At 64.6% G+C, this 26812-nt stretch overlaps 3 protein-coding genes across 4 annotated transcripts; 1 reads left to right on the top strand and 2 right to left on the bottom strand.

Annotated features, from left to right (window-relative positions):
- Positions 1 to 4288: 4288 nt before the first annotated feature.
- On the top strand, positions 4289 to 17455 carry NCAN (neurocan). Its single transcript, NM_204740.2, has 15 exons — positions 4289 to 4574; positions 9142 to 9221; positions 10109 to 10510; positions 11201 to 11375; positions 11448 to 11575; positions 11673 to 11966; positions 12039 to 12821; positions 12906 to 13973; positions 14396 to 14512; positions 14616 to 14729; positions 14875 to 15033; positions 15141 to 15223; positions 15303 to 15447; positions 16347 to 16529; positions 16621 to 17455. The coding sequence occupies exons 2-15, from the start codon at positions 9149 to 9151 to the stop codon at positions 16767 to 16769; spliced, it is 3873 nt and encodes a 1290-aa protein (NP_990071.2). The 5' UTR covers positions 4289 to 4574; positions 9142 to 9148; the 3' UTR covers positions 16770 to 17455.
- Positions 17456 to 18189: 734 nt separating this feature from the next.
- Positions 18190 to 22206, bottom strand: HAPLN4 (hyaluronan and proteoglycan link protein 4). The gene is made up of 5 exons (XM_015300119.4): positions 22091 to 22206; positions 21253 to 21358; positions 20627 to 20989; positions 19829 to 20131; positions 18190 to 19109 (listed from the first exon to the last, which is right to left on the bottom strand). Exons 2-5 carry the CDS (start codon positions 21356 to 21358, stop codon positions 18772 to 18774), a joined length of 1110 nt encoding a protein of 369 aa, XP_015155605.1. The 5' UTR covers positions 22091 to 22206; the 3' UTR covers positions 18190 to 18771.
- A 508-nt stretch (positions 22207 to 22714) lies between these two features.
- TM6SF2 (transmembrane 6 superfamily member 2) lies at positions 22715 to 26292 on the bottom strand. Of its 2 annotated transcripts, none has more exons than NM_001389629.2 (10): positions 26162 to 26292; positions 24777 to 24877; positions 24595 to 24692; positions 24364 to 24467; positions 24207 to 24289; positions 23978 to 24102; positions 23784 to 23885; positions 23605 to 23697; positions 23416 to 23535; positions 22715 to 23186 (listed from the first exon to the last, which is right to left on the bottom strand). In NM_001389629.2, exons 1-10 carry the CDS (start codon positions 26251 to 26253, stop codon positions 22980 to 22982), a joined length of 1125 nt encoding a protein of 374 aa, NP_001376558.1. In that variant the 5' UTR covers positions 26254 to 26292; the 3' UTR covers positions 22715 to 22979. The 2 variants fall into 2 exon arrangements, with proteins under 2 accessions (NP_001376558.1, XP_040509500.1); XM_040653566.2 differs by having other exon boundaries at positions 23416 to 23468.
- Between the last annotated feature and the right edge of the window lie 520 nt (positions 26293 to 26812).

Below are 26812 nucleotides of genomic sequence, written 5' to 3'. Positions count from 1 at the left end.
TGCTGAATGCTCCCGGCTGCCATCTGAACTGCACTCAGAGCTGCCTTTATCCAAAACCCCATGGAAGAGGCCGCAGGGCAGCATGGAGCCAGAGCCCCAGTCCCACTGCTGGGAGCCCCACTGCTGGGATCCCCCCAGGAGCAGTGCAGGCAGCTCGTGCCGGAGTGCAGGAAGCGCTGCCAGGGCTTTTTGTGTGCTGGGTGCTGGCGTGCGAGTTTTGCTGAGCAACCTTGGCTGGCACAGGAGCTGCTTCCAAAGAAGAAGCGGGTGTTGTGCCCTTTGCAGTTAATTACTTGCAACGATTGATTTCCACTTCCGTGTAAACACTGGGGATTACCGGTGAATGCAGCACAGCCCATTCAGCGCTGCAGCCGCTGCCCGGCACAGTGCTCTGCCTGTTCTCAGGGAGCTCCATGGGATGCAGCTCTGCCTCCATCCCCACATGGAAGGGCTCTGGGTGCTCACACTGGGGGGTCTGGGTGGGATTTGGCGCACTGCTGGCACTGGGATGGGAATTGATGCTCCATAGCAGTGTGGTGGCATCTTCATACCGGGAAGGAGCAGTGCGTGGCAGTGAGAGTGTTGCACTGGGAGGAGGCAGGATGAGGAACGTCATCCCAGTGACCTTGTTGTAGCTGGCTGCAGAACTCCCAGCAGAGTGAGCACCCATCGGTGGAGCAGAGGGTGCTGAGCACCTGGGGGACCCACAGTGCCGTGGGGATGGTGGTGGCTGGACCACCACAGTGCCTCTAGGGCCGGGGAGTACGTGTCACTGTGAGCAGGTGGCAGGGGCGGATGTGTGCTGTTAATGAGCCTGGCTCTGCACAGTGGAATTGCTGCTCAGTGCACGGGCAGGACCAGGAGGGCAATTACCGCCAGGGCTAATAAAACAGCACCACATCCAGCCCTGTGCTAATTGCTGCTGGTGTCGGGGGAGCTGAGGCCGGGTTAATGTCCCCTGTGCCCATGCTGGAGGGAGACACGTGTGTACTCTGTCACCGCACACCCAAATCCCACATCCATGCTGCACTGGAGCAGAGGTGCAGGTTTGGATCCTTTAGAGCTGGTGGCAGTGCTACTCCTGGGAGTGCCTGGGGGGGGACAGGGATGGGTGACAGCCGTGTCCCTGTGTCCCCGGGGAAGGTGGGCGCTGTGGGAGGGCTCAGGAGTGGGGCTGGGCTGCCAGAAGGCCGGAGGGGGATGGGAAGGAGGCAGTTGCCATGGAAACAGAAAATAAAATCAATTCATCCTGCTGGTGGGTTTGGAGGGAGTTGTGCCTGGCCAGGGCAGAGCCCCATCGCCAGCACCGTGCCCACAACAGCCTCCAGCCCAACACTGCGGGGACAGAGACCCCTCCGTGCCCTGGTCACCGTGCTGGGGTCAAGTCCAGGGCAGTGCTGGCTTTGACTGGGAGCAGGGACACTGCTGGGAGCAGCGAGGCAGTGGGTCCGTGGCAATGGGGCTCACCGCATCCTCTCTGGAGCACGGAGGTGTCCCGCCACGTCTTGTCATCGGGGTGAGCTGCCATCAGGGTGTGCTGCCCTGCTCCAAACCCAGCACTGAACCACAGCCACATCTCACCCAAACCTGACACTGCTGCTCACGCAGCGCCCGGCCCCACTGAGCCGTCCGTCCGCCCATCCGCTGCCTGTCCCCGTTCCAGTGCCCCGAGCGCTGGCCCCAGCTGCGGTGGCGGGGGCCTCATTAACACGCCGCTCTCCCAATGAATGTGGCAGCTCTCCTGGAACCAGCTCCATGAGCTGGCAGCAGACCTGAGTGGAATAACAAGCGGTTCTGCGGGGCGCGGGATGGGTCCCCCACGTGCGCCCCGAGCGATGCGGCCGCGCCGCTCCGTAACGGCGTCCCCTCTGCGTTGTGGTCCTCGGCAGGAGGGACGCCTGGCTGAGAGCTTCCAAACTCGTGCCACGTGTGGCTCCTGCTCCCTATGGCCATACTGTAGTAGGAGGGGTGCGTTGTGCCGATGCCCCATACGCGGTGCTGCTGTTCCCGGGGGGGGGGCAGGTCCCGACCCTTGGTGATCGGAGCCCTCCTCCCCGTGCTGCACCCGTATGCCCGCGGCCGCCTCCCCGGCGCCCTCCCCGCGTCCCTGTCACAACAAAGGAAAACATCGCTGGATGGAAGCTGCAGGAGGGTCGTCACGGCAACACTGCTGCAGGATTTCACCAGAAACCCGTGTTCCAGCTCAAAAAGATGCTCCAATCCCCTCTCTGTTCCCTCGGACAAAACCGGATGGGGATGAAGATGAGCAGAGCCAAAGAGCGGAGTGACCACGTGCTGCCGTGTCGGGGCCGCCAGCCTGACCCTGCTGTGCCTGCGGACACGGCGCATCGTGGGCTCCATAGTGGGAGCAGCCTGAGGCAGAGCTGCCGCTGCCCTTCATGGGTGGGCAACGCTGGGGGCACAGGGTGGGAAATGAGGACGGGCTGGAGGTGCGGCTGGACCCCACAGCAGATCCCAATTCCCTTTCTTCACGAAGCGTGGAGGACTGAGGACATCCCTCTGTGCCACGCGCAGCAGCATCTCCCATTCTATCCTGCCAGGAGGACATGGCACGAGGGGACACCAGGGTTCGTCCCCACCAGGGACCCCACAGATTCACCTCTTGCCCTTAGGAACAGCTGATGGTCTCCAGTGCCATCCCACCACGGGCCGCGCTCCCCGGGCACGGCGCAGCTGCCAGCGCGGGGGGAGCGGTGTCTATTAAATCCTCATCCATAAGCCGTGCTGGCTGGTGTCTGTTATGACATTTATCTCCACTCGAGAGGAGAGCTCTGATAACTCACTGCCGGCACCTTCGCTCTGCAAGACAAATGGCCGGCGGCACATCGGCACGGCTGGGGCTGCCCGCGGGGCTCACTGCTGCCTGGGCTCCAGAGCAGCCATCCCGCAGGGCAGGAGCTGTTCTGGGGAGGAATCACCCATCCGAGGCTGTACTGTTGTCAGCTCCCTCCTGGGAGAGGGGAAGAGCTGGCGACGTCCTCAGGGAGGGAATGCAGTGGAGGTGTGGGTACTGCTGTGGCTGTGGGACCAGGAGCATCCTCATCCCAAATGGTGCTCACGGGAGCGGGTGAGCATTTTGGGGCTGACCCCATTCCCGCTGTGCTCCAGCAGTGGTGCTGCCCTCAAACGTGACCATCCGTGCTCCTCCATGTCCCCACGTTGGGGACGCGGTGTGAGAGCTCAGCTCAGCCAGCACCCACGGGTGCACCTTTTCCCTCAATATTGTGGACTGGAGACCTGTAGGGTGACACCACCCGACACCTGGATGTGTGGGAAGTGGGAACAGGGTGGTGTCAGCACATTAACAACGCCAGGTCCTTCTCCCCTCTCCCACTTGGCAAACACCACGGTGCCCTTAACCCCTGCGCCTTCCCCCATGCTCGGGCACCTTTGGGGGCAGGAATGCCAGCTGCAGTGGCATAAAGGATGGGAACAGAAGGGCTCTGTGACAGGGGCTCACAAAAGGCAGGAAGCAGCGCCTGGGCCGTGAAGTCCCTCACAATGCAGTCGGAAATGAGAACTTTGCTCTCGGGTTTCCGCGCGCCCATCCTATAGATGAAGAAGAGAAAGGGTGCCCATCTCCGGCCAAGCTGCAGGAGACAGGGCGGCATTCTGCATTCAGGCTGGCAAGTTTGGGGGGAACAAAGCCCCCCCCCTCTACCCCCCCCAGCTCAGTGACGGTTTCCCCCCATGTTGGGGGTCACTTTTGGCATCGTAGCTTCCTTGTGTCTCATCGCTTTGTTGGGGTTATTCGGGCTTTTCCCAGGCTTTGCACATCCTCCTCTTCTTCCTTTCTGCATCCTCAGCTCCTTCCAGCTGCCGTGGGGCTGCGTGGAGCACGGGGGGGGAGGGGGGGGGCTGCAGGATGCTAAGTGCAGCAGGGGTTTAGGGGTGTGGGGAAGGTGTCCTTCATCCAGAACCCCCCCCCCCCCCCCAAAAAGCATGCCTGGAGCCAGCCGGTCCCCATGCAGCAATGGGGTGGAGAGGGCTGCATGGTTGAGCACTGGTTTTGGCGAGCAGAGTGGTTGGAGGAATCTGTCCTGTGTGGTGACACCCCAAAACCCCCGGGTGCCGGGGCAGGATGCGGGGGCGCGCTGCCGGGGGGGCGGCATGGAAGGTGCCCCCCTATTGAGACCCCTCCAGAGAAAACCCGCTCCACCCCAACGGCGGGGTCTGCGGTGCCGGCGGCGGGGGGTGGCCCCGCTCTCAGGGGAGGGGGCGGCCCCGATTGCTGGGGGGAAGGGGGGGGGGAAGGGGGCGGCGACGCATGCGCGGCCGCCCCTCGCCCTGCACCGGGCAGCGCGGCGGGCGCGGAGCGGGCGCGGGTTCGCCGCCGCTGCGGGCAGGTGCGGGCGGGCGGCACCGGCGGGGGGGCCGCGCCTTGCCGCCAGCCGCGATTGGCCCGGCCCGGCCCGGCTCGGCCCCCTCCGGGGGACCCGGCCCCGCTGCCCCCTATCCGCTCCCCGCTTTTAAGCCCCCGGTGCCGGCGGGGCGCTCGGTGCGCGGCTCCACCGGCGGCGATGACCCTCTGCGCGCCGTGAGCACGGCCCCAGGTACGTGCGGTACCGGGAACCGGTACCGGCTCCGCCCGCGCCGCGCCCCCGCTGCGGTGCCCGGTGCCGGCGGGGCCGGGGATGGGGGCGGTGGCACCGCTGTGACACGAGCGGGACGGATCGGGGATGGAAACAACGCGGCTGTCACGGCGGCGGGATGCGGGCACCGGGGCTGCGGAGGGAGGGATTGGGGCTGGGGGACATCGGGGTGCGTTGGGGTGAGGGGGGCTGGGAGGAGGGCTGCGCTATGACTGAGGGTTGGGGATACCGAGGGACTGGGGGGGGACTGGGGGGCGCGGGATGGGGAGGCTGGAAGGGACACCGGCTGAGGGGATCGGGAGTGGGGCTTGGGTGACAATGGGGTGGGATCGTGGGGACAGCAGGACGGAGGGACGCTGAGGACACCAGGATGGGGTTGGCAGTGCTTTCAGGCTGGGGACACCCGGGCTGTGGGATGCCAGCACTGAGGCCAGTAGGACAGGAAGGGCTGGAGGATGGTGGCAGTGATGCAGTGACAGGGAGAAGAGAGCAGGGACAATGGGGAGGGTGGCAGGTGCTGGCAAATGGGTGCCCCCCGCTATGGTGTGCCATGACCCTCTCCCCACAATTCACAGCCCCCTCCCCTGCACACACCTCCTGCTCCGTGTTGGGGCCACTGCTGTTCCCCCAGCAGAGAGGGAGCCGGAAAGTTTCACAGCCCAGACATGGTGCTCCCAGTGGCCCCCACAAGCTCCCAGACAGGGCTTGGTCCCAACGGGAGCTCAGCAGCATGGGCAGGATGAGTCCCAGTTCCCCCAGCATGGGGACCCCGCATGGCAAGGCCGGGCTGGATGGCTGCAGTGATGCAGGGCGGAACGCATGCAGGTTTGGGTACCGCGAGGGGTTTGGGTACCGCGAGGGGTTTGGGATGCTCAGGGGGGTCCCCAAGGTCCCAGCACACCCCATATGCTGTGGACAGGGAGGTGCTGAGGCCCAGCCCCGTGCCAGCCCCACTGCACGCATCCTGCACCCACCAACCTCTGCATTTGGGGTGGACACCGGTGCTGCTGGCGGAGCAGGAGTGGGGTTTGCCGTGATGCTGTTTGGGTTTGGGGCTCAGCCTCCCAGGGAGAGCCAGAAAGAGGGGAGGAAAAGGAAAAAAAAATAAGCAAATAAAATAAAAATAAAAGCAAATTCTAAAATAAAGGCTGCAGACTGTCTGCCTAATAAAAATCGCACCCAGCAAAGGGCCCATATTGGACACGATCACAGTTTTCCGAGGTGCTAATTTATGCTCTCAGGATGGGGGGGGAGCGGAGCGTCACGTTGCTGTGACGGCAGCGCGGAGTGCAGAATTCCTTTGTTGTGGGCAGAGAGGAGGGGACGCGGAGCCGCCGGGTCCTTCCGCGGCCGCGCAGCGCAGAGGGGTCCGCGTGGGTTCCCCCTCCCCGCCGAAGGGATGTGGGGTGCGGGGGGGGCACCGCGCTGCGGGGACGCCGCGTGCTGCTGAAGCGCTGCGCGGTGCCCCCGGTGCAGTTGGGGACCGGAGCGACCCGTGGGGACAGCGGAGGTCACGGTGCCAGCACCCGCCTTGGGGGGGTGCGGGAATGGGGCACCCCCACCGCCGGGCCGAAGCCGAGGGTGGGGGCACCCCGTCCTCCTGCGGCCCCCCGGGGGTGGCGGTGTCCCCTTGTCTCCCGCCCATCCCCAGCCCGTGTCCCCTCGGCTGTCCGCAGTGTCCCCTCCGCTCACCCCACAACCCTCCCCTTTCCCCCCACGGCTCGGGGCGGCTCGGGACCACAGAATGCCCCAAAAGTCGCAGGGTCGTCCCGGCACCCAATCGCCAGGGAGGAATTCAGCTAGGTTTCAGCTGGAGCTAATCACCAGCCCCCTGCTTTGCATATTCATGAGTCTGATGAATTATTCATGAGGTGACAGCTAGTGACAGATGTGACAATGTTCGCCTGGGCCGGGGAGGAGGGCTGCGGGGGGGGGGGGGGGGGGGGCGGCTTTGCACCGCCGTTATTTTAGATTTCTCCCTTTTGCTTTTGCCCGGTTTGCAGCAGGGGCCGCCCGGAGCTTGGGGACACCGCCATTGTCCCCAGCAGGGCCCGGCCACGTGGCACCGCCGGTGTCACCGTGCCACCAACCCGCGGCGTCACCCACCCACCCGCAGCGCTCGGGATGCGGTGGCACGGCCGGCGCCGGCTCTGGGTGCCAACATCTGTGCGGCGGTGACAGCGCGGTGACACCCGGCTGAGCCTGCAGCGCCCGGGATGGGGTCACCGGGGCCGGGTTATGGGGCGGTGGGTACAGGAGGTGGGAGGAGATGGCTCTGGAATCAGCGGGGCGCTGAGTTGGGGACGCTGCGATAAGGAGAATCGGTGGGGGGAGGGCGGCTGTGCTGGGCTCCGCTTTGTCCCCGGTGGTCCCGATGGGGTCTGTGGTGGTGGCTGTGTGTGGTTTCAGCACCGGTAGGGATGGGGCTGTGGTGCCGCTTCCCTGACCTTGGGATCAACTTCTGAGGTTGCCGTGGGCTCGACGTGGGCTCTGGGGCCGTGGCAGGGTCCTCCTTTTGTCCTCCTGCTTGGAGCAGTCCCAGTGCCACCGGGGATGTGGTCCCCATGCGCTCAGATTCAGGGCACAGCAGCAGACTGGGGCTGTGTGCCCCTTTCCCGGGCTGAGACACACCAGGACCCCCCCCGGCTCACAGCCTGAGGTCCCCAGGGAGGCAGCGGGTGCTGATGTCCCCTCCCAGCTCTGTGCTGTCCCTGCTGTGAAAGCAAAACCTGCAGAAATGCTGATGTCAGGGAAGGTGACACACAGCCCCATGTCCTCCCCATGCCCAGGGCATTGCTGCCAGCCCAGGGGCGGCCGTGGCACCGCGGTCCGTCCGTCTGTCCATCCATGCGGCCACGGCAGGCAGTTGCGCATCCAAAGAGCAACTTCCATGTTTAACATTTAAATAAAATATTGAATGTTTACCCAGCAGTGCGGGCCGCGTTTGCTCAGCGAGCGTCCGTCTGCAGAGCAGCAGCACTGGGTAAACAGCGGAGAGCTTAAGGAAGTGTTTATAGGTGGGCACGTGGATGAGGCTCCTCGGGGTCCCACTGCGTTCCTTCACCTCTGGGTCTGCCCCACTGCCTGGTGTGGCCTGGAAATTGCAGGGGATGGGTGCTGAGGGGTGCAGAAAGGGAGAATGAGGGCAAAAAGGGCCAAAAAAGAAAAGGGACTGTGAGTGATCTGAAGTCTTGGGTTGTGTCCGACTGCTGTGTGTCCTGGGTGCACCCATCCCGCTGCAGCATCCACATCTTGCACCCCCCACTCCATCCCCACCTGGAGGTCCTGGAGCTGCCCCTTCCCACAGCCCTGGACCGAGGGTTTGTGCTGGGAGAGCTCCTGATGCCTTAGAATAGCAGCATCAGCATTTCAGTGGGGAGGAGCTGGAACTGCAGCCTGGCCATGCCATGCCATGCCAAGGCACTTGGTTGTCTTTTTCTTTTCTGGAGCAGGGAAACAGGGAAAAGTGGAGTGCTGGTTTCCATTGGGGCATCAGGGATGGGATCTCCATCCCAGAGAGCAGAGCTCTGCAGCCCCTGGTTTACCTTCACTTCTGCAGCATCCCATCCCCGCAGCATCCCACCCCACAGCAGCCATTGTACCTGGCTGGGCTCCTGGGCACTCTGTGGGGCAGCTGTTCCTGGTTGTTCCCTTATCTCTCCCAGGGTGAGCTCAGGCTGGGGCTCAGCGTGGAGCTGCACTGCAGGTCAGGTCACCCCTTCGCTTTTATTAGCAGCAGTTTTTGGAAGCAGAAAGCACCACGGAGCTGTGCAAAAGGGAAGGGGCAGCCATAGGGTTGCAGATGGTTTCTTCTGTAGAACAGATGAAATAAAACCCAGTTCTGTACCCCCCAGAAGGGCCATTTTCGAGCACTGAACACAGGGGGGTCTCCTTTTCTTCTTATCGTTTTGCTCTTTCTTTCTATTTTTGTCCCGTAAAAGCAGAAGGGACAGAGTGAGAAACCAGAGGTTGGAAAATGGAGCATCAGGGCACAGGGAAGCTGGGGGCTGAGCCAAAGCCACAGCCTGGGAGGGTCGGGGGGTTCCATCCGCATCCCCCAAAGCAGGAGCTCCCCATCCTGGGCAGGGGACAGGGCAGGGCCACACCATTGCTCACTGACAGAGCTGGGGAGCGAGCATCCCTCCCGGGCTGGAGAGCAGATGATTTAGAAAGCACTAATCGGTGCTGCGGTAAAACAGATGGATGGGAGCTTTGTGCTCCAGCCCGGCTCCAGCAGCCGGAGGCACCCGCTGCATGTTAATGCTGGAGCAGAGTGAAGGCTGCACCTGGTGCTGAGGGGGCCGTGGGACCCCCGACTGCACCCGTGCCTCTATAGTGGAGGTGTGGGGATGTCACTGTGTGTGGCACCAGGAGCAAAACCGATCTCCCTGTGCTCGTGCGCCGCTGCTGAGCAGAGCCAATGCTGCTCCTGTGGCTCCTGGGGGGGACGATGTCACTGCACCCCCCCCGTGATTTGTGGAGCACTGAGTCAAGAGGCAGCGAGCAGCTGACCCCGCTCTCGTTCCAGGTTAAGGATGGTCCATGTGATGGGGGATGCCGGCTGCTGGCTCCTGCTTGGGCTCACCCTGCTCCCCATTGCCGTGCTGGGTAAGTGAGGCGGGTGGCACGCAGGGATGGGTGCTGTGTCCCCCCCCCCGGTGAGGAGGAACAGGGCTGGAAGAGGAACAGGGAGTCATCTCGAGTCGCCAGCACTCACTGGCTGGGGATGATGAGCCCGCAACAATTAGCAGCAGCAGCAAGTGGGGAACCACCAGTGATAAGGAATACTTATAGGGAGAAGCAGCAGCTCGGTGGGGGTTGGGACTGCACGGTGCCCACGCTGTGCCTCAGCCCTGCAGTGGGATGAAGAAGGGTCGGCAGGGGATTAGTGAGGGAAAAGCCCCCCCGGGTGGCCGTGCTCCCCCCGCTCTGGGATCCCTTAAACCCTTAATCCCGTTGCTTGGCACCCCCCTCTGAGCCAACCCCCATGGCTGGCTTTGTGCATCTCTGGGTCTGCTTTGCATCCCCACCTTCCCCCCCGACACCAGGCCACCCATGTCCCCATCCCGCACGGCAGGGACACAGCAGCATTCTGCTGCTGTGGGGCTTTGTGACCCTCCTGCTCCCCCGAGGCAGGAATGGGCTCGGGGTGAAGCTTTGTGGGGTGGGAAGGCAGTGGAGGGCAGCACTGGGATTAGTGACCATCCCCAAGTGGCTCAGCACTGCGGGGAGCATCCTCCACGACCCCAGGGGGGGCTGAGAGTGATGGGATTTGTGGGAGCGTGGCCGGGCCGAGCAGGATTAGTGCAGGAGGAGGATGGAGGTCTTTTCCAACCTCACTGATTCTATGAACCTAAGAACTGCTGCCACGCTTTCTCCCAGCTCGGGGGTGGCTTCCCCCGGTGCCCCTGAATGGCAGCTCAGGGATGGAGCAGCCCCCCTCAGTGCCCCATTTTGCAGCCCACCCCCGCGGTACCCCACACCTCTGCCCACAGGCTCCCAGGACGATGGGAAGGTGATCCACATCAGCCGGGTGCAGCACCAGGCAGTGCGAGTGGGGCTGGGGGAGCCCGTGGCACTGCCCTGCCTCTTCCTGCTGCATCCCTCCGCCTCGTTGGGCCCCAACGAGCCCCCGGACCCCCCCCGCGTCAAATGGAGCAAGGTGCGCTCTGCCAGCGGGCAGAGGGAGGACGTCCCCATCCTGGTGGCCAAGGACAACGTGGTGAAGGTGGTGAAAGCCTACGAGGGCCGCGTGTCCCTCCCCGGCTACGCCCGCGACCGCTACAACGGGACGCTGCTGCTGCGCGCCGCCCGCGCCAGCGATGCGGGGCTGTACCGCTGCGAGGTGGTGGCTGGCATCGATGATGAGCAGGACCTGCTGCCCCTCGAGGTGATGGGTGAGCTGGGGGGGCTGCAGGGCTGTGTGCTGCCTGGGGGGGGCTGTGTGAGTCCTGCACCCGATGTGAGCTGTGCGGCCCCCGTGAGCTGTGCACCCTGTGCAAGCCTGGAACACCCTACAAGCTACGCACAGCATGCAAGGCTTATAGGGAATGCATGGGATGCACGTGAACAGCACAGATCTGGTGAGCTGTGTGTCCTGTGTGAGCTGTAGGGTGCATCCTCTGCAAGCTGTGCATGCTGTGAGCCATTCACCTCATGCAAGCCATGCACACCCTACAAGCTGTGCACCCTATGTGAGCAGTGCTCTCTGTGTGTCCTCTGCAAGCTGTGCATGCTGTCGGCTCCCCCTGAGCTGTGCACCCATGCAAGCCGTGCACACCCTACAAGCTGTGCACTGTATGTGAGTTGCGCACCCTCTGCAAGCTGTGCATGGTTAGCTGTTGTACTGAGGGATACGGTTCAGTGGGGAAATACTGGTGGTAGGTGGATGGTTGGACTGGATGATCTTGGAGGTCTTTACCAACCTTGGTGATTCTGTGATTCCATGCTGTGCGCTCCCTGTGAGCTGTGCACCCCATGCAAACCTTGCATGTAAATCTTTCACCCCGTGCACCCCACCCTCTTCTGCAAGCTGTGTGCCCCATGCACCCAGCACACCGTGTGTGAGCGGCGCTGCTCCCTTCCAGGTGTCGTCTTCCACTACCGCCCCGCGGGCGCTCGCTATGCACTGACCTTCGCTGCTGCCCGGCGTGCCTGCATGGACAACTCGGCCGTCATCGCCTCTCCCCAGCACCTGCAGGCCGCCTTCGAGGACGGCTATGACAACTGTGATGCAGGCTGGCTGGCCGACCAGAGTGTGCGGTAAGTGCGTGGCACGGGCACCCCTCACCGCGGGTGGCACGGAGCCGGGCACCCACCCAGCCTGTCCCGCAGGTACCCCATCACACTGTCCCGACCCGGCTGCTATGGGGACCGCAACAGCCTCCCCGGGGTGCGCAGCTACGGCCAGAGGGAGCCCGGCGAGCTGTACGATGTCTACTGCTACGCACGGGAGCTGCAAGGCAAGCAGCACTGGGGGATGCGTGGGACATCTCTCGGTGCGCTCGGTGCCGCCGTGGCGATGGGGACGGCCATCCAATGCGCCGCGCTCTCTTGCAGGGAAGGTGTTCTATGCCACAGCCCCAGGGCGCTTCACCTTATCGGGGGCGCGGAGGCACTGCCGGGGCCGTGGGGCTGCATTGGCCACCACGGGGCAGCTGTACCTGGCCTGGCGTGAGGGCCTGGACCAGTGTGACCCGGGCTGGCTGGCGGATGGCAGCGTGAGGTACCCCATCCTGGCTCCACGTAGGAAGTGTGGCGGGGAGGCGCCGGGCGTCCGGACTCTCTACCGCTTCCCCAACCGCACCGGCTTCCCTCTGCCTGCCTCCAAGTTCGATGCGTACTGCTATAAAGGTAACGAGGATCGGCCTCGGGGCCGCTGCTGTGTGCCAGACAGCGGCTCACCCCCAGTCCCCATCCCTGCAGGGGACGCGGCGGGTGCTCCCGATTCCTCCGCAGAGCAGAGGGAACTGGAGCCGCTGGGCAGTGACAACGTGCTGGTGGAGCATGAGGACATGGCCACCTCCGGGGACAGCCCACGTGCCGGCGTCCTGCCGCAGCTGGGGGCTGCAGGGCCGGGTGGTGCCGAGGACGAGCAGTTGCGGTTGGCAAGCAGTGTGACGGCAGCGTGGCGCGGTGACATCCCCGGGGGCAGCAGCATGGCCTCCGCATCCTCCCCGTCCTCATCGGTGCGGCCGCTCGAGGATGAAGCCCTCAATGCGGTGGACCCGGCGCTGCGGGGCTCTCCACGGGAGCTGTTTGGCACCAGCCCAGCACCGGCGCTGCGAGAATTCCCCGACCCCACAGAGCCTCTGTTCACCCTGCATCCACAGACCCAAAGTCCAGCCCAGGAGGTCACCAGCTTGCCACCAGCAGCACCGGCTTTGGGGACAGTCCCCATTGTGGCAGCAGAAACCCCCGGCACCCCAAAACAGAGCAGCTACGCTGGGCTGAATGGGCGCTACTTCCAGCTGCAGCAACAGAGCCGGGACCCCTCGGTGGTCCAGGACCCCACAGTGGCCGGTGACCACACAGTGGCCGAGGACCCAGTGGGGACAGTCACCCAGGCCCCCATCCTGGCCCTGGAGGTGAAGGGGGCTGCAGCCAATGCGGTGGAGACGTGGAGCATCACCCGTCCCAGTGCTGAGAGCCCCCATAGAGGAGGTCCCTACCCACTTTCCAACGAGGTGGAGGAGGAGGTTGGCCACAGTAAGTGACGCTTGGGGTGAGGGGGTGGCATTGGGGTTCTGCCACCCCGCCCAGAGGACCCCACAGTGCTTTTATCTTTTGCAGAGCTGCTGGCACCATCCACCATCCCTGTGCCTCCCTCCCGGAGGGATTTACCGCAGTGGAGCCCCCCTACATCCCCGCATGGTCCCGGGGGCCCCACACGGACATCCCTGCCATCATCCCCCCCCACTCTCATGGCTCCCGGTGACACTTCCCACCACCAGGACATCAGCACTGGGGAGGCTCAGCCCCGCGGTGACTCCCCTCAGCCGCCTGCAGATGTCATCGAGGACTTCTCTGGGGACGTTGCCCCCAAGGAGGATGACAGCCCCATCCCGCCATGGCCCCCACTGCCCCCAGCCCCACTGGTGGCTGAGGGCCCCGGCACAGCCGCACAGCCCAGTAGTGACAGCAGTGGGGCTCTGGGTGATGGCTCGCTGGAGAGGCAGAGGAAGGCGGTGACCTTCGTCCTCCCACCCGTGGGGCTCCCTGGCAGCCCCAGCCCCACTGCATTGTCTTCTCCTCATCCGCAGAGCAGGCTGAGCCCCACAGTTCCCCAGGGGGCACTCAAAATGGGGGCTGAACCCACTCATGAGCACCTGGATGTGGGGACGGGGCCGTGGGATGAAGCAGCCATCACCTCAGTGGCTCCGGACGTCCCCTCGGCTCCCCCCACAGACAGCGAGGTGACCCCAGGGTTGGGCTCCGAGTGGCCATCGGAGGGCAGTGGGCGGGTGGGGGATGGCCCTACAGCTGCCCCACAGCATCCAAACCCCTCTGTGCCAGGGCTGGAAGGAGAGGAGTATCCCCCACACCCCCTGGATCCCCAACAGCCCCCCAGCCCCGGTGAGGAGGACACCTCGGGGGAGGCAAAGAGTGACCCCCCTCCCAGCACAGCCACCCACTCCCCAGCACCCCCTGACACCCACTGGCCATCACCCACCGCCCCCCACCCATGGGTGCCAGAGGGGCCTGAAGCCCCGAGTGCGGGACCGCTCTTTGAGCCCACCACACCAGGGGAGGCCGGGGGGGCTCTGCTGCTGGATGCTGACAGTGGGAGCGGCGAGGAGCCCGTGCTGGAGGAGCGGGAGCTGCTGGTGTGGGCAGACACCAGCAACAGCAGCCAGCACGGTGAGCACGGGGCACAGCGCACTGGGGTTGGGTTTAAGGCAGAGGTGTCCAAACCGTGGGGTTCAGTGGGGACTTTCGCTGACTGTGATGGGTTTTTCAAAGTGAGCTGAGCTACGAATGTGAGCCAGGAAAGCATCCTCCTAAATAATCCTCCTAATAATAACAGTGTGTGAGGTGACTCCTGGCTGAGGGTGCTCAGCACGCACAGCCTTTAGTGCCTGCAAAAAGGATAGATTTAAAGTTTAGAGGCACTGAGAGGTGGAAGCACCGCTGTGGTCACTGCCCTGGGACCACCATGGGGCCGCACTGTCCCCACTGTGCCACCGAGGAGCTGGGGCTGCGTGGGCGTCCTGCTGCATGGGGCTGGGGGCAATGGGGTGGGCTGGGTGAAGTGCCCCGATGACACCACTCCCACCCCACAGCTCCGGCTGACCCATGCCAGACCAACCCCTGTCTGCACGGCGGGACGTGCCACGCCAACGGCTCCATCTGCGGCTGCAGCTGCGCCCCGGGCTTCACCGGGGAGAACTGTGAGATCGGTGAGCGGGAGGCCGTGCTGGGATGGATGCTGGTGGTGGGGACGGGGAGGGCAGGGGGTGCCGGGGGTATCGACGTGCCTGCAGCCCCTCACCATCCCTGCAGACATTGACGACTGCCTGTCGAGCCCCTGCCAGAACGGTGGCACCTGCATCGATGAGGTCAACGCCTTCGTCTGCCTCTGCCTGCCCAGCTACGGCGGCAGCCGCTGTGAAAAAGGTGGGGAGGGTGGCATGGGGCAGGGCAGCTCCCGGACCCCCCAGCCCTGCCCCATATGGGGTGGGGAGCTGAACCCAGGAGCCCCCATACACCCCGGGGGGTGCCCGTCCCTCTGCCCAGCCCTGGTGTCCCCACGTCCCCGCAGACACGGAGGGCTGTGACCACAACTGGCACAAGTTCCAGGGCCACTGCTACCGCTACTTCTCCCGGCGCCGCTCCTGGGAGGACGCAGAGCGCGACTGCCGCCGGCGCGCCGGGCACCTCACCAGCATCCACTCCCAGGAGGAGCACGGCTTCATCAACAGTATGGGCACACTTTGGGGGGGGGGAAGGGAGCAGCAGCACCCCCGGGTGCTCCCCAGCCCCGTGGATGCCGGTGCCTGGGGCCACCTTTGACGCCTTTCTCGCCAGGCTTTGGGCACGAGAACACCTGGATCGGGCTCAATGACAGGATTGTGGAGCAGGACTTCCAATGGACGGACAACACCGGCCTGGTGAGACCCGTGGGGAGGCTGCTCGTGGGGTGGGGGATGTGGGGTGGAGGTGCTTTCAGCCTCCCCCGTTTCCCACCAGCAATACGAGAACTGGAGGGAGAACCAACCCGACAACTTCTTTGCGGGCGGTGAGGACTGCGTGGTGTTGGTGTCCCACGAGATCGGCAAGTGGAACGACGTGCCCTGCAACTACAACCTGCCCTACATCTGCAAGAAAGGCACAGGTATTGCTCGTCTGCCAACCCCATCCTGCAGCCACCCGCATCCCCATCCCACATCCCTCAGCATCCTCATCTCGCACCCATCAGCAGCCCCATCCGTCATCCCCCTCCTCCCCATCCCAACTCCCCCAGCATCCCCATCCCATGGCCCATCATCTCCCCATCCCAGCACCCCCATCCCACAGCATCCCCATCCCATGGCCCATCGTCTCCCCATCCCAGCACCCCCATCCCACAGCATCCCCATCCCATGGCCCATCGTCTCCCCATCCCAGCACCCCCATCCCAGCACCCCCATCCCACAGCATCCCCATCCCATGGCCCCCAGCCTCCCCATCGCAGCCTCCCTTTCCCTCATCCCCCTCCCGCGGCCTCCTGGCACCTCCTCATCCTCAGGAAACCTCTCCCAAAGAAAACTCGAGCAGCTCCCCTTAATCTCCATTATTTTTTCTTCCTCTGTAGTTAATTCTTCCCTCTCCACTTTAATTTGCTTAATTTGCCACCATTAAAACTATTAAGCTCTCATTCCTTATCTTGAAAGTTATATTAACCTCCAGCTGTTCGCTGGGAGCGCTCCTCCCGCTCCCGCGGCCGCGCGGAACGATGCGCTCTCCCCAATAGGGCCATTAATTACCTCTGTAAATCCTCGGGAACACCTCAGTGCAGCACCAATGGGATGGGATGGGATTTGTCCTAAGGCCACGGCAGGTGTGGGGTGTCCCCGTGTCCCCTTGTCAATGTGTCCCCATGTCTCCATGTCCCCATGTCCCCTTGTCTCCGTGTCCCCGTGTCCCCTTGTCTCCATGTCCCCGTGTCCCTTTGTCCCCGTGCCTCTTGTCCCCATGTCCCCTGCCGATACCAGGGGTCTGGGTGGGACTGATGGGGCACTGTCCCCCCCCCAGTGCTGTGTGGGCCCCCCCCGGAGGTGGAGAACGCGTTCCTCGTGGGGAAGAAGAAGGAGCGGTACAGCATCCACTCGAGCGTGCGCTACCAATGCGAGGAGGGCTTCACCCAGCGCCACATCCCCACCATCAGATGCCACAGCAACGGCAAGTGGGACCGGCCCAAACTGCTCTGCACAAAACGTTAGTGGGGTCTGGGGGAGGGGGGGGGGGTGGGCCGTGGGGATGGGGGCTCCCTGACCCCCCCACGTCTCCGCTCTTTGCCCCCCGTTAGCCAGGCGGTCGCACCGGGCACGGCGGCACCACCGGCACCGCCACAGCCACCCGCACCACCAGCACCACCACCACAAACCCCGCAAGGAGAGGCGAAAACACCGCAAGCACCTCCGGCTGGACTGGATGGAGGAGGGCCACTACTTCTAGGGCCGGGGGGGGGCAGTGAGCGTGCGGTCCCCAGGCACCCCAGGAACAGCCGTCCGTGGGACGGGACGTGGTGACGTCCCCTGACCCCCTCCGGTCCCGTCCCCCCCCCCCTTCTTTTATAACCCCCTTTGCTTTAGCTCCTAGGATGCCCGGCCCCGTAGGGAATAGGACCCAGCGGGGGCGGCTGCGTGTGCGTCCCCAGCCCCCCCCTGCATGCCCCACCCCGGGGTCGAGCCCCTGATCCCACATGGGGACCCCGAAATCCCCGCTGGGTCCTGAGGGGGCTGCCCCATGGCGGCCGATGGCCCCCCGGGCTCTGCTCCCCTCCAGGCTGTGGGGGGACACGCAGCAGCCCCCACCCATCACCCCACTGCCCTGTGGGGGGGCTCCGGTTTTTTAAACAGCCCCCCTCCGTCTTCCTGCCCCGCCGGTGTCCCCACAACCAGCACGGGGTCCCCGTCCCGCCCTGTGGGACCCCCTGGGCTGGATTTTGGGGTTGGATTTCCCTTTTTCCGTTCATTGTTCCCCGTTGGAGTTGGCGTGTGTGTGTATGGCGCTTTCTGATCTCTGCTGTTTGCGATGTGACTGCCGTGTCCCGTACCCCCTCCCCTCCTCCGTGGCATTTCTGACTCTGCGTTTCTGTACTGCTGGACATTTTAATAAATTTTTTTAACAGTTGAGCAGCCCCCGAGGCTGTGCTGCGATGGGGACTGCGGGTGCGGGGACCTCGTGGAGGTGGGATGCACTCCCTGACCGGTGCTCTCCATCCACATCCTTTCGTTGCTGAATTGGTGTTATCCAACACGACCCTCCTCGCGTCGGGGCTGTGTCACCTCCCCACTGCCATCCGTCACTGTGTCACAGCATCACCTGGGGCTCTGGTGGCCCCCCAGTCCCCTCCCTGTGTTCCCAGTGGCCACAACGCGTCACCTCCCGGCAGCTGTTTATTGTCAGCGGTGCTGGATGGGCTGTGAAGGTGATGGATGCACTGTGCTCAGCTGTGCCCAGCACAGAAGCAGCTGCTGTGCCCCCCCGTGTGGGGGACGTGGGGTCCCCAGCCCATGTCCTGCTGTCCCCACGGTGGCTCAGGGGTCACTGCTGGCACTGTGCTGCTCCCCACACTTGGGGCTGGTCCTGATCTGTCAGTGGGGATGGGATGCAGTAGGGATGCAGTAGGGTTGTAGTAGGGATGCTGTAGGGTTGTAGTAGGGATGCTGTAGGGATGCTGCTGGGGAAGCCCTGAAACATGCCCAGCTTTGCTGGACTGGGACTTTGGATACAGAGAGAAACCATGAGCGATGTTCAGTCGGGGGGGAGGTGGGGTGAGTGCTGTCCAATGGCTCTGTGCACCCCAAGGTCCCTTTTGCTGCCCTCGCCAGCAGGCACCAGGACAAGGAGACACAAGAGCCCGGCTCAGCTCTCCAAAGCAGCTGAAGCTTTTATTTCACCTAAGTCCAGCTCACAGCCCTGGGGCTGCATGACACCCAGAGCTGCCCCTGGCCGGGGGTAGCAGCTCAGGACAGCTTCTGCACTAAGCCAAGCGCGAGGGCGAGAGGCTGCTGCCCCGAGCGGGCACCGCCTGCATTGGTGCCAGATTTTGGGGCTATGCCCCCCCTGCTGTGTGTTACCTGCAGCACCCCGAGGCGGGGTTGGTCCCGGCGCAGAGCTGGAGAGCACAGGGACGCGGGGTTCAGTCCTGCGTTGCTCTGGCCGGGCTTTTTGCACATGCAATGCGCTGATTTCTAAGCGATGACTGCAGATGGGTTCTGCCAGGTTGGTGCTGGATCCTCCTGCCCGGGCAGCTCAGTGCTTTCTCCTCCCGGTGCCTCAGTTTCCCCCCAGGCATCACCGGGCCCGGGCACAGCACAGCACCCGCTGGCATCACCTGAGCTCTTCCAGTTCCACGTGCACAGCCTCAACCCTAAGGGCTCCCAGAAGAGTCCGAGGGCGCTCCGCAGCCATGCAGGGCTGGGGGAGCCTCGTGGGGAAGCCCAGCGCTGCATCACACGCGGTTGGGATGCCCCTCGCCCTGCTTCTTCTCGGGAGGAGCATCGCCAGCCTTTTTAAAGCAGTACACCCCAAAAAGCTTGTACTTCTTGTCCGGGAAGCCCAGGTTGCGCACGCCGGGCTCCCGGCCACCGCAGCGTGCCCGTGGGTTGACGATGGGGTAACGGATGCTGCCGTCCTCCAGCCAGCCTGCCTCGCAGCGGTCCAGCAGTTGGATCTTCCAGGCAGCATAGAGCTGCCCCACTTTGGCCACGGCCGCCCCGTTGTTCTTGCAGGCCTGCACCGCCTCGCTGTAGCTCAGCTTGCGGAATGTCTTCAGGAAGTAGACTTTGCCTGGGAAAGAGGGGGGGAGGTGGTGGGAAAGAAAGGGGTTTGGGGATGGGGTGCAGCACCAGAGGATGGGGTATTGGGTGAGGATGGGGCTGGGAGGTGTGAGCCCCCCCACATCCATCCCTGTGGGGGTTCTGGGCCTCCCCACCCCAATCCTCATTGGAAGGGATGGAGGAGGCAAGCGGCCAGCCGTGGGGACCCCCGCTCAGCACGGGCAGATTTATGGGGCTGCGTGGTGCCGCCGGTGCTGGCGGTGCTGCCTGCTATTTATCCTGCCTGCCACCATTAAACAAACATCCGCAGAGCCCCCCCCGCACTGCCCTGCCAGCCAAGAGGAATTTACACAGCCCCAGAGCCCTCGTGGCTCCTATCTGTCTTGCGTGGCCTGGGCCTCATCCATCACCCGGGCCACTCGCAGCTGCAATTACCTCCATCCCCTGCTCCTGCCCAGGGAACACAGAGCTGGGCTGAGAGTGAGTGCCCCCGAGCAGCGGGTGACGGCAGCACACAGATGGACCCCGGTCCTGGATGGGGGTCCCCACTCCCAAACCCCTCGCGATGTGACGTGGGGATGTGCAGCCACCTCCTGGGGTTGGGAACCCCCAGCACCATCCAGCAGGACCCCGGCATTGCGACACAGGGAGAGTACTGCGAACGGCCCTTTCTCTCCAAGGGGAACCTCTGCCCTAAAAGCAGAGTGGTGCCTCAGTTTCCCCACTCACCGTTGAGGTTGGAGGTGAAGCAGAAGGCATCGTAGTGCTCGCTCTCCTTGTGCCGGTAGCCGTAGTTGCGCACACCCACCGGCGTGTCCTTGCGGCCGCACTCCTCCCGCGGGTGTGAGATGGGGTACTGCACGGAGCCGTCCTGCAGCCAGCCTGCATTGCACCAATCCATGCCCTCCAGCCAGGCCTGGTGCAGCTGGTCGTGCGAGGCCAGGATGCCGTCCTGCTGCAGGCACGCCTGCTGCGCCTCGTGGAAGTTCAGGGTGTAGCGGCCCAGGCGCGGGTGGTAGGGGAAAATGACGCCTGTGGGGCAGCGAGGGGGGCTGGGGCGTGTGGGTGTCACCCGTGATCCACCCTTCACCCCATAGCAAAGTGGGGGTCACGTCGACGCGATGCCATACAGAGCACCCAGGCATGGGGCTGAGCCCCTGCAGCACGGCCGTGCGCTAACAAAGCTTTTCCCCTTTTCTCAGCATCCCCAGCCGTTCCAGCCTGTGCCGCAGCTCAGCTCCGAGCCACGTGCGGCACCGATGCTGCCACGCGCCCCGGTCCCCCCTGGTGCTTTACGAGGCCGTGCCGCTATCTATCTCCGGCCTTTACGAGCTGCCAGCACGTAAACCTGGAGCAACAATAAAAGCCAATAACAGATGCAATAAAACACGGCACATGCCGGGACAAACAAGCGGCCGTAAAGCTGAGCCCGACGATGTGGCACCGGCGGCGATGTCACCCCGCGCAGCACACGTGGCCACCGACGGTCCATCCCCATCCCCATCAGATCCAGCGCCGTGCCGCTACCTTCGAGATCCAGCTTGACCATGCCGGTGTCATCCTCCAGCTCGTTGGTGACCTCGCACTCGTAGCGCCCGTAGTCCTGCAGGGTGACGTTGCGGATGATGAGCGAGGCGTCCCCAAAGCCGTCCTCCTGCAGCGCCGTGCGCCCGCGGTAGCTGCCGAACGCCCTCCGCGCCTTCCCCAGAGCCACAAAGACGTCCACGAAGGCCATCGGCTCCGTCACTTTGGTCCATTTGAGGCGGATCTCGTCGGGGTCGTGGGCCGAGACGTCGTAGTGGTAGCGGCAGGGCAGGATGATGGTGCCGCCCCGGTGCGTCACCACCTTCCCCGGGGCTGTCTGCACCACCACGGCCCCGCTGTCCCCCTCTGCAAAGGACACGGAGCTCAGAGGGATCCTTGTCCCCAAAGCTGCCCCATTGCAGAGTCAGATGGGGTGGAGATGCGGTGGGGCAGAGCGGTCGCTCGGCTCAGGGATGGGCAGGAGCAGCTTTTGGGGAGGATTCCCCCTTTTGGGGAGCTTTGCAAGCCACGGGACAGCCCCGCTGTGCTTCCATGAATGTTAAACCCCACTCCCCAAAGGCTACGGAGGGGCACCCGCTCCCCCACCACGGACCCCCCCCAGCACTCACCCAGGACGTGGACCACCTTCTTCCTTCCCCGGGCGCTGGGCGGTGTGTCGGAGGCGAGGACACCCACCAGCAGCAGCAGCGCAGCCCAGGGTCCCTGGGGACACATCTGGGGGGCGAGCGGAGCCATCAGCACCCACCAACACCGCGGCACGGGGGAAGCATCACATCTGACTCCCCATCCCCACCAAGGCCGGGCCCCACCTGCAGGACCCCCCGCAGCCCCCCCCTCCCCCAATCACAGTGTGCCCATCTCCCGTTCTGGCAGCGCTGTGGGGTGAGGGCTGAGCGCCCCGCGGGGACCCCCAGGCTGTGCAGTGCTGAACTCCGCTTCACCCGCTCAGTTACAGCCGGGATGAATATTTCATGGCACGCGCTGCGGGACGGATCTCGTGAGTTATTTATGGCACATCTGGAAACTGAACTGATGGCGCGAGAGTGGGCTGCAGCCCGACCCCCCCCCCGGATGACCCGCATCCCTTTCCCTGGGCACAGCCCTGCACTGCGTCCCCTTCCCCCCCCCCGGGGGCTGCGATCCCCCCGTGCCCCATATTCCCCCCGCGGGTCCGGACCCCCAACGGCGCTCAGAGCTCGGGGGGGGTCGGTGCGTGGCTGAGGGGAGGGGGCAGACCCCAGTGCCGTGCAGCCCCTTCCGCCCCCCCCCCCGGGGAGGTCCCGGTGCGGTGCAGTGTTGCAGTGCGGGGCACTGCGGCGGGAGCTCCGGGGCTGCGGGACGCGGGGAGCAGCGCAGCGCGGGGGGAAACGGCCCGAACCCCCCCCAGCCCCGGCCCCACCGAGCGGCCCCGCACGCGGTGCCGGTACCGGGATGTCCCGCACTTACCGTGGCTCCGCGCACCCGTGCGGTGCCGGCCCGCGGCGGGGGAGGGGAGGGGGGGGGGCGACCGCAGGAGAGCTCCGGTGCTGCCGGTGCTGTCGGTGCGGCTCCGCGCAGGGGGCGGCACCGGGAGCGCGGCCCGGCCCTGCCCGGCTCCCGGCGCTGCGCAGGGCCGCCGGCTGCCAAGGTCACCGGTACCGGCACCGGCACCCCCGGTACCGCCAGGCGGGCGGGGAAACGGCGGGGCGGCCCCTGGCTGGGGGGGGCCGGAGCTCGGCAGGGCGAATTCCCCCTTCCCAGTCTGTCCTTTACAACAAGAGCAGCACCGGGGGTGGGGGCCTCGGATGGGGACCCTCGGATCGGCCGGGACGTGAACGGGCACCCGCGGGGTATCCCTACACGTGTGCACACCCCTACGTGTCTGCACAGCTCTACACACGTGTGCACAGCCCCGCACACACGTATGCACACCTCTCAGCCCCGCGTGCATCCCTGCTCCGTGCAGAGCCCCCCCTCCCCGCCGCATCCCCGGCACCAAGGGCAAGGCAAGGGCAGCACGGCCCGGGGGGTGCGGGGGGGCAAGGAGCGGGGATAGGGACAGCTGCTCGGGGGACACAGCGCACACACATCGCCGTTACAAAGCCGGACCCGAACTCCTTTATTTTGTAAACAGTTTTTTCATGGTCTGCTCTGTGCTGCTGCATCCCAACAGCCAACACACGGGTGGGACGGGGGGGTCCATCACTCCCACCAATGAGACCCCCCCAGGACACCCAGCCACACACAGAGCCCACCAGGTCCCCCCAGCACACCCAGGACCGTAGAGGGCACCGGGGGGACCGGAGTATCGCAGGGGACCCCTCCGAAGCAGCATCCCATGGGGGGGGCTGGCAGCTCACTGGTGCTTCTTGCCCCCCTGCAGGCTGCTGGGGGCAGTGGGCAGGAAGAACGTGGGGCTGTGCAGGCAGCGGAGGGCGAGGAGCTGCGGCCCCAACGCGTAAAGGACGTTGGTGATGAGGAAACTCCACCAGACGTCTTCGGGGGTCTGGTATGGGAAGGGCGTGCGGGGGTGCAGCGAGGAGCCCAGGTGGGAGAACTGCGCCTGGGGACAGAGGAAGGGGTGGCACCGAGGGCTGCTGCTGTGCCCCACGTCCTTTCTATAGATCCGCAGGTTCGCTCCAGCCTATTTCTGGCAAACTCATCCCCAACTCCATTAAGATCCGCCGAGGAATAATTAATTATCAGGCTGCGGAGGCAGCTCTGGGAGCTGCTCCAGATGCGGGGTGGGTCCCCACCTGCCCCCCCACCCCTCCCCGGCTCCCTGCCCTTACCTGCGCAACGGCCCCAGCAAACACCAGGCTCCAGTCGGGCAGCCAGGAGCAGCCTGGGCGCAACAGAGCGTAGATGCAGAGGCAGAGGAAGGGGAGGACGTAGAACAGGTAGATCAGCATCTGTGAGCAGAGGGACAGAGCGGTCGTTGTGTCCTGGGTGGCACAGGGGTCCCCACTGCCCGCACTCACCTGCACTTTGGGGTAGGCAACGGGGTCACGCAGGTAGGGCTCGTGCTGGTAGATGTACTCGAAGCAGGAGTCAGCAGGACAGTCCAGCACCACCTGCACGGATCCAAGGGTGGCGAGGAGCCCACCCCAGTGCACGGTCTGCCCCCCCCCCACGGTACATCTGTCCCCCCAGCACTCACCATCCCCCGGAAGAAGGTGAAGGAAGCCATCAGAAGCAGCACCAGCACCAGCGCCAGGTCGTGGGGCCGTTGGTGCAGCCACCTGCGCTGCTCCTGCTCAATCTGGGGGGAGATTCGGGTTGTTGACGCCCCGTGGTGCTGCGTTGTGCCCCACGGTGGTGCCCCACGGTCGATGCCCCCCCATTGGTGCCCACCTGCTCCGCTGTGAGGCGCGGCACAGCCCTGGGCTGCTGGAAGAGCCGCGTGCCGGCCCAGATGGGGATGAGGACGTAGGGCAGGTTGAGCAGGAAGGCAGCGCTGATGTCGGAGCTGTATTTGCCTGAGGAGGAGAACGTGGGGTGGGGACTGCATTGCCCAGCGCTCATCCCTGCGGCAACACCGTGGGGAGCAGTGGGTGCCGGTGTCCCCCCCACAGCCCCGTACCTATCAGGTTCCCAAGCAGGAAGACGAGGATGCTCATCACCAGAGAGCCCAGCCAGAAGAGACCCAGGCTCCTATAGCTCTTCCTGCAGAGGCAGTGAGGTCAGAGCCCGACACACAGCCCCTCCCCGACCCTCAGCCCCCCCCCGGCCCCGCTCACCGCTGGCTCATGGCTGTGATCATGGTGAGGTACAGCCCGTAGTGCACGATGCCATCCCAGTAACAGATCATGATGCCGTGTGCTGTGCGCAGGTATGGCTCACCCTGAGCGGATTGGAGATATCACAGGGTGGGGGTGAGCATCTTTCCTACACCCCCACCCCCCCCCTCGGGGGTCCCGGTGGATCAGGTGCTGCTTTTGGCCACTGTGATTGTTGCAATGGGGCGGTACCTCTCTCACGTAGACCTCTGCGAAGCCCGAAATGAAGCCATCCTCCTCCAGTGAGATGATCAGATCGACGGCAGAGACAAAGGAGAACACCACGAACACTGCAGGAAGCAGCAGGGAGGGCTCAGTGTGTGGCCCCACTGCCCAACGGAGGGGTTGGGGGTGCTGGGAGCCCCGGCACTCACCGCAGAACAGGGGGTCCTGGAAGTAGCTCCCAGCACCGGCGAAGTAGATGAAGGCAAGCAGCACAGCAAGGAGCAGCACAGCTGCCAGCAGCAGTGGGTTGCTGTGGGACAGGAGGGGGGGGTCAGGCAGGGGGGGGCTCCGTGTCCCCCGTGTGCCTCATTTCCCCCATCCAGTTCGCTGATTATACAATTAAGGGGCAATGAGAAGACAGACGGCGCAGATTTGTCTGAGGAGTGCAAAGAAGTTGTAGGGAAATCCGTCCCGAGCTCAGTGCTCCCCTCGCAGGGGAACCTCATTAGCGGGGGTGGCTACGGGTCAGCTCCGGCCACCTCTGCTTCTCGCGCTGCACAGCTGAAGGCGTTGTGGCGTTTTTTCACCCCAGCCTTTAACCCCAGCACCAAAGAGACGGAACAGAAGCGCCGCTCACTGCGCGCAAAGGCACCGCCGTGTGCCGACAGCTCACCCTGTTGGAAACTGCCGTCACAGCCCCAGAGACCCCCGACCCGTTTGCTTCGTGCCGGGGAGGGGGACGGGGATGGGATGGGGAGGTTATGGGATGGGCGTTACAGCGCCTCTGAGTGGGGCCGGGGTTGTCCTCATAACCCCCCCCCCCGCACACTCTGAGCATCCAAAACCAACAGATACTCATGGAAAAAAAAAATCAACAGCAAAACAATCAAATGATTTAACTGTCAGCGCATAAGTGCATTATTAGTAGTGTATAATTAATTACTACATGACTAATTACTCCCATGGAATGATTAATTTAGAATTCAAATACAAGAGTGGTGGTGGAGCAGCACGAGGGAGGGCTCCTCCGGTCACCGTCGGATGTCACTGTGAGTGATGGGGTTGGGGGGGGATTTGGGGCCGCATCCCCACGGGGCAGCACCTTCGGGTCCGCTGCCGGGCAGGAGAGGCAGACGGGGTGAGGATGGGGCCGGGATGGCCCTGGAAGGGGGAGTTGGGAGTTGGGGGCCGGGGCTCAGTGCCCGGGGGGGCGATACGGGGTGAGCGGAGGGGTGACGCGGCACTGAGAGCAGCGCTGGAGGGGATGGGAGCTACGAGGGGGACGCACTGAGCACCCCGATCCCGGGGGTGGGCTGTGGGTGACCCCACGTCCGCTGATACCACAAACGCAGCCGCAGTGTGGGAGTCCCGGGGGACGTTCTACGGGCTCGGCCGGGCACAGCCAACGTCCCGCACCCGAAGCGCAGCCCATCTCCCCCCCCCCCCCCGGCCCGGGCGGCGCCGAACCCCCGCGGCAGCGCCCCGCAGCCCAACACCGCCCCGCGCCCGCAGCGTCGTCCCAACCCCGACGTCGCCCCGCACCGCCCGCAGCTCCATCCCGGACCGGAGCGGGCCGGCCCCGCACCGAACTCACTCCGCCAACGCCGCGGCGCCGCTCAGGCCGAAAGCCGCGGGGAGGGCGAGCAGAGGGGGGGCGAGAGCGCCCGGCCCGGAGCGGAGCCGCATCCCCGGAGCACCGCCGCAGCCCCGACGGACTTCGGCCCCGGACCGGGCGCGGACAGCGCCCTTAAAGCGGCAGCGGGGAGGGGGCTCAGAGCAACCCCGGTACGGGGCCGGGATGTGGGAGCCGCAGTGTGGGGAGAGGGGAACCCCGGGGGGCTTTGAGAACTGGGGGTGGTTTCGTGTTGATGGATTGATGGGTTGTTTTTCCCCTCTCCAGTTCATTACGGAGATTCATACGGAAATTGGGGTTGGTTTGTATTATACAGATGTACGTATTTTAGCCAACTCTTTGTGGAGCTTAAGCGCTTCATGGAGCCAGGAGGGCACGGCTCTTCACAGCACAAAGCGCATGAAAGCCAACGTGGGTCTGCAATGAATGGGGCTGCAGCGTTGAGCCCAGCGCCACCCCGACCTCCTCCTCTCAGCCCTCCTCCAGCAAAAGCCCTTCCCTCTGCTCCAGCAGCAGCGCTGAACTTCCACGCTGCTCAGCAGAGCCCGAAGCTTCAACCTTTCCCCTCTCCCATCGCCTCCACAAATGTGCCACTGTGTCACTCTTTTGCCC

This window comes from Gallus gallus, chromosome 28, assembly GCF_016699485.2.
Source record: "Gallus gallus isolate bGalGal1 chromosome 28, bGalGal1.mat.broiler.GRCg7b, whole genome shotgun sequence".
Classification (NCBI taxonomy): domain Eukaryota; kingdom Metazoa; phylum Chordata; class Aves; order Galliformes; family Phasianidae; genus Gallus; species Gallus gallus.
The sequence above is the reverse complement of the archived record's forward strand: the minus strand, read 5'-3'. Positions and strand labels throughout refer to the sequence as shown.

Excerpts from the sequence above, each read along its gene's own strand:
- NCAN (NM_204740.2), top strand. The coding sequence starts at position 9,149 with ATGGTCCATGTGATGGGGGATGCCGGCTGCTGGCTCCTGCTTGGGCTC. Across the intron at positions 9,222-10,108 it reads GCTCCCCATTGCCGTGCTGG|GCTCCCAGGACGATGGGAAG; the intron begins GTAAGTGAGGCG and ends CTCTGCCCACAG. Across the intron at positions 14,730-14,874 it reads CGGCAGCCGCTGTGAAAAAG|ACACGGAGGGCTGTGACCAC; the intron begins GTGGGGAGGGTG and ends ACGTCCCCGCAG.
- HAPLN4 (XM_015300119.4), bottom strand. The coding sequence starts at position 21,358 with ATGTGTCCCCAGGGACCCTGGGCTGCGCTGCTGCTGCTGGTGGGTGTC. Across the intron at positions 20,990-21,252 it reads GAAGGTGGTCCACGTCCTGG|AGGGGGACAGCGGGGCCGTG; the intron begins GTGAGTGCTGGG and ends TGTCCTTTGCAG. Across the intron at positions 19,110-19,828 it reads CTTCACCTCCAACCTCAACG|GCAAAGTCTACTTCCTGAAG; the intron begins GTGAGTGGGGAA and ends CCTCTTTCCCAG.
- TM6SF2 (XM_040653566.2), bottom strand. The coding sequence starts at position 26,253 with ATGCGGCTCCGCTCCGGGCCGGGCGCTCTCGCCCCCCCTCTGCTCGCC. Across the intron at positions 24,468-24,594 it reads CAGAGGTCTACGTGAGAGAG|GGTGAGCCATACCTGCGCAC; the intron begins GTACCGCCCCAT and ends CAATCCGCTCAG. Across the intron at positions 23,698-23,783 it reads TCACCTTCTTCCGGGGGATG|GTGGTGCTGGACTGTCCTGC; the intron begins GTGAGTGCTGGG and ends GGATCCGTGCAG.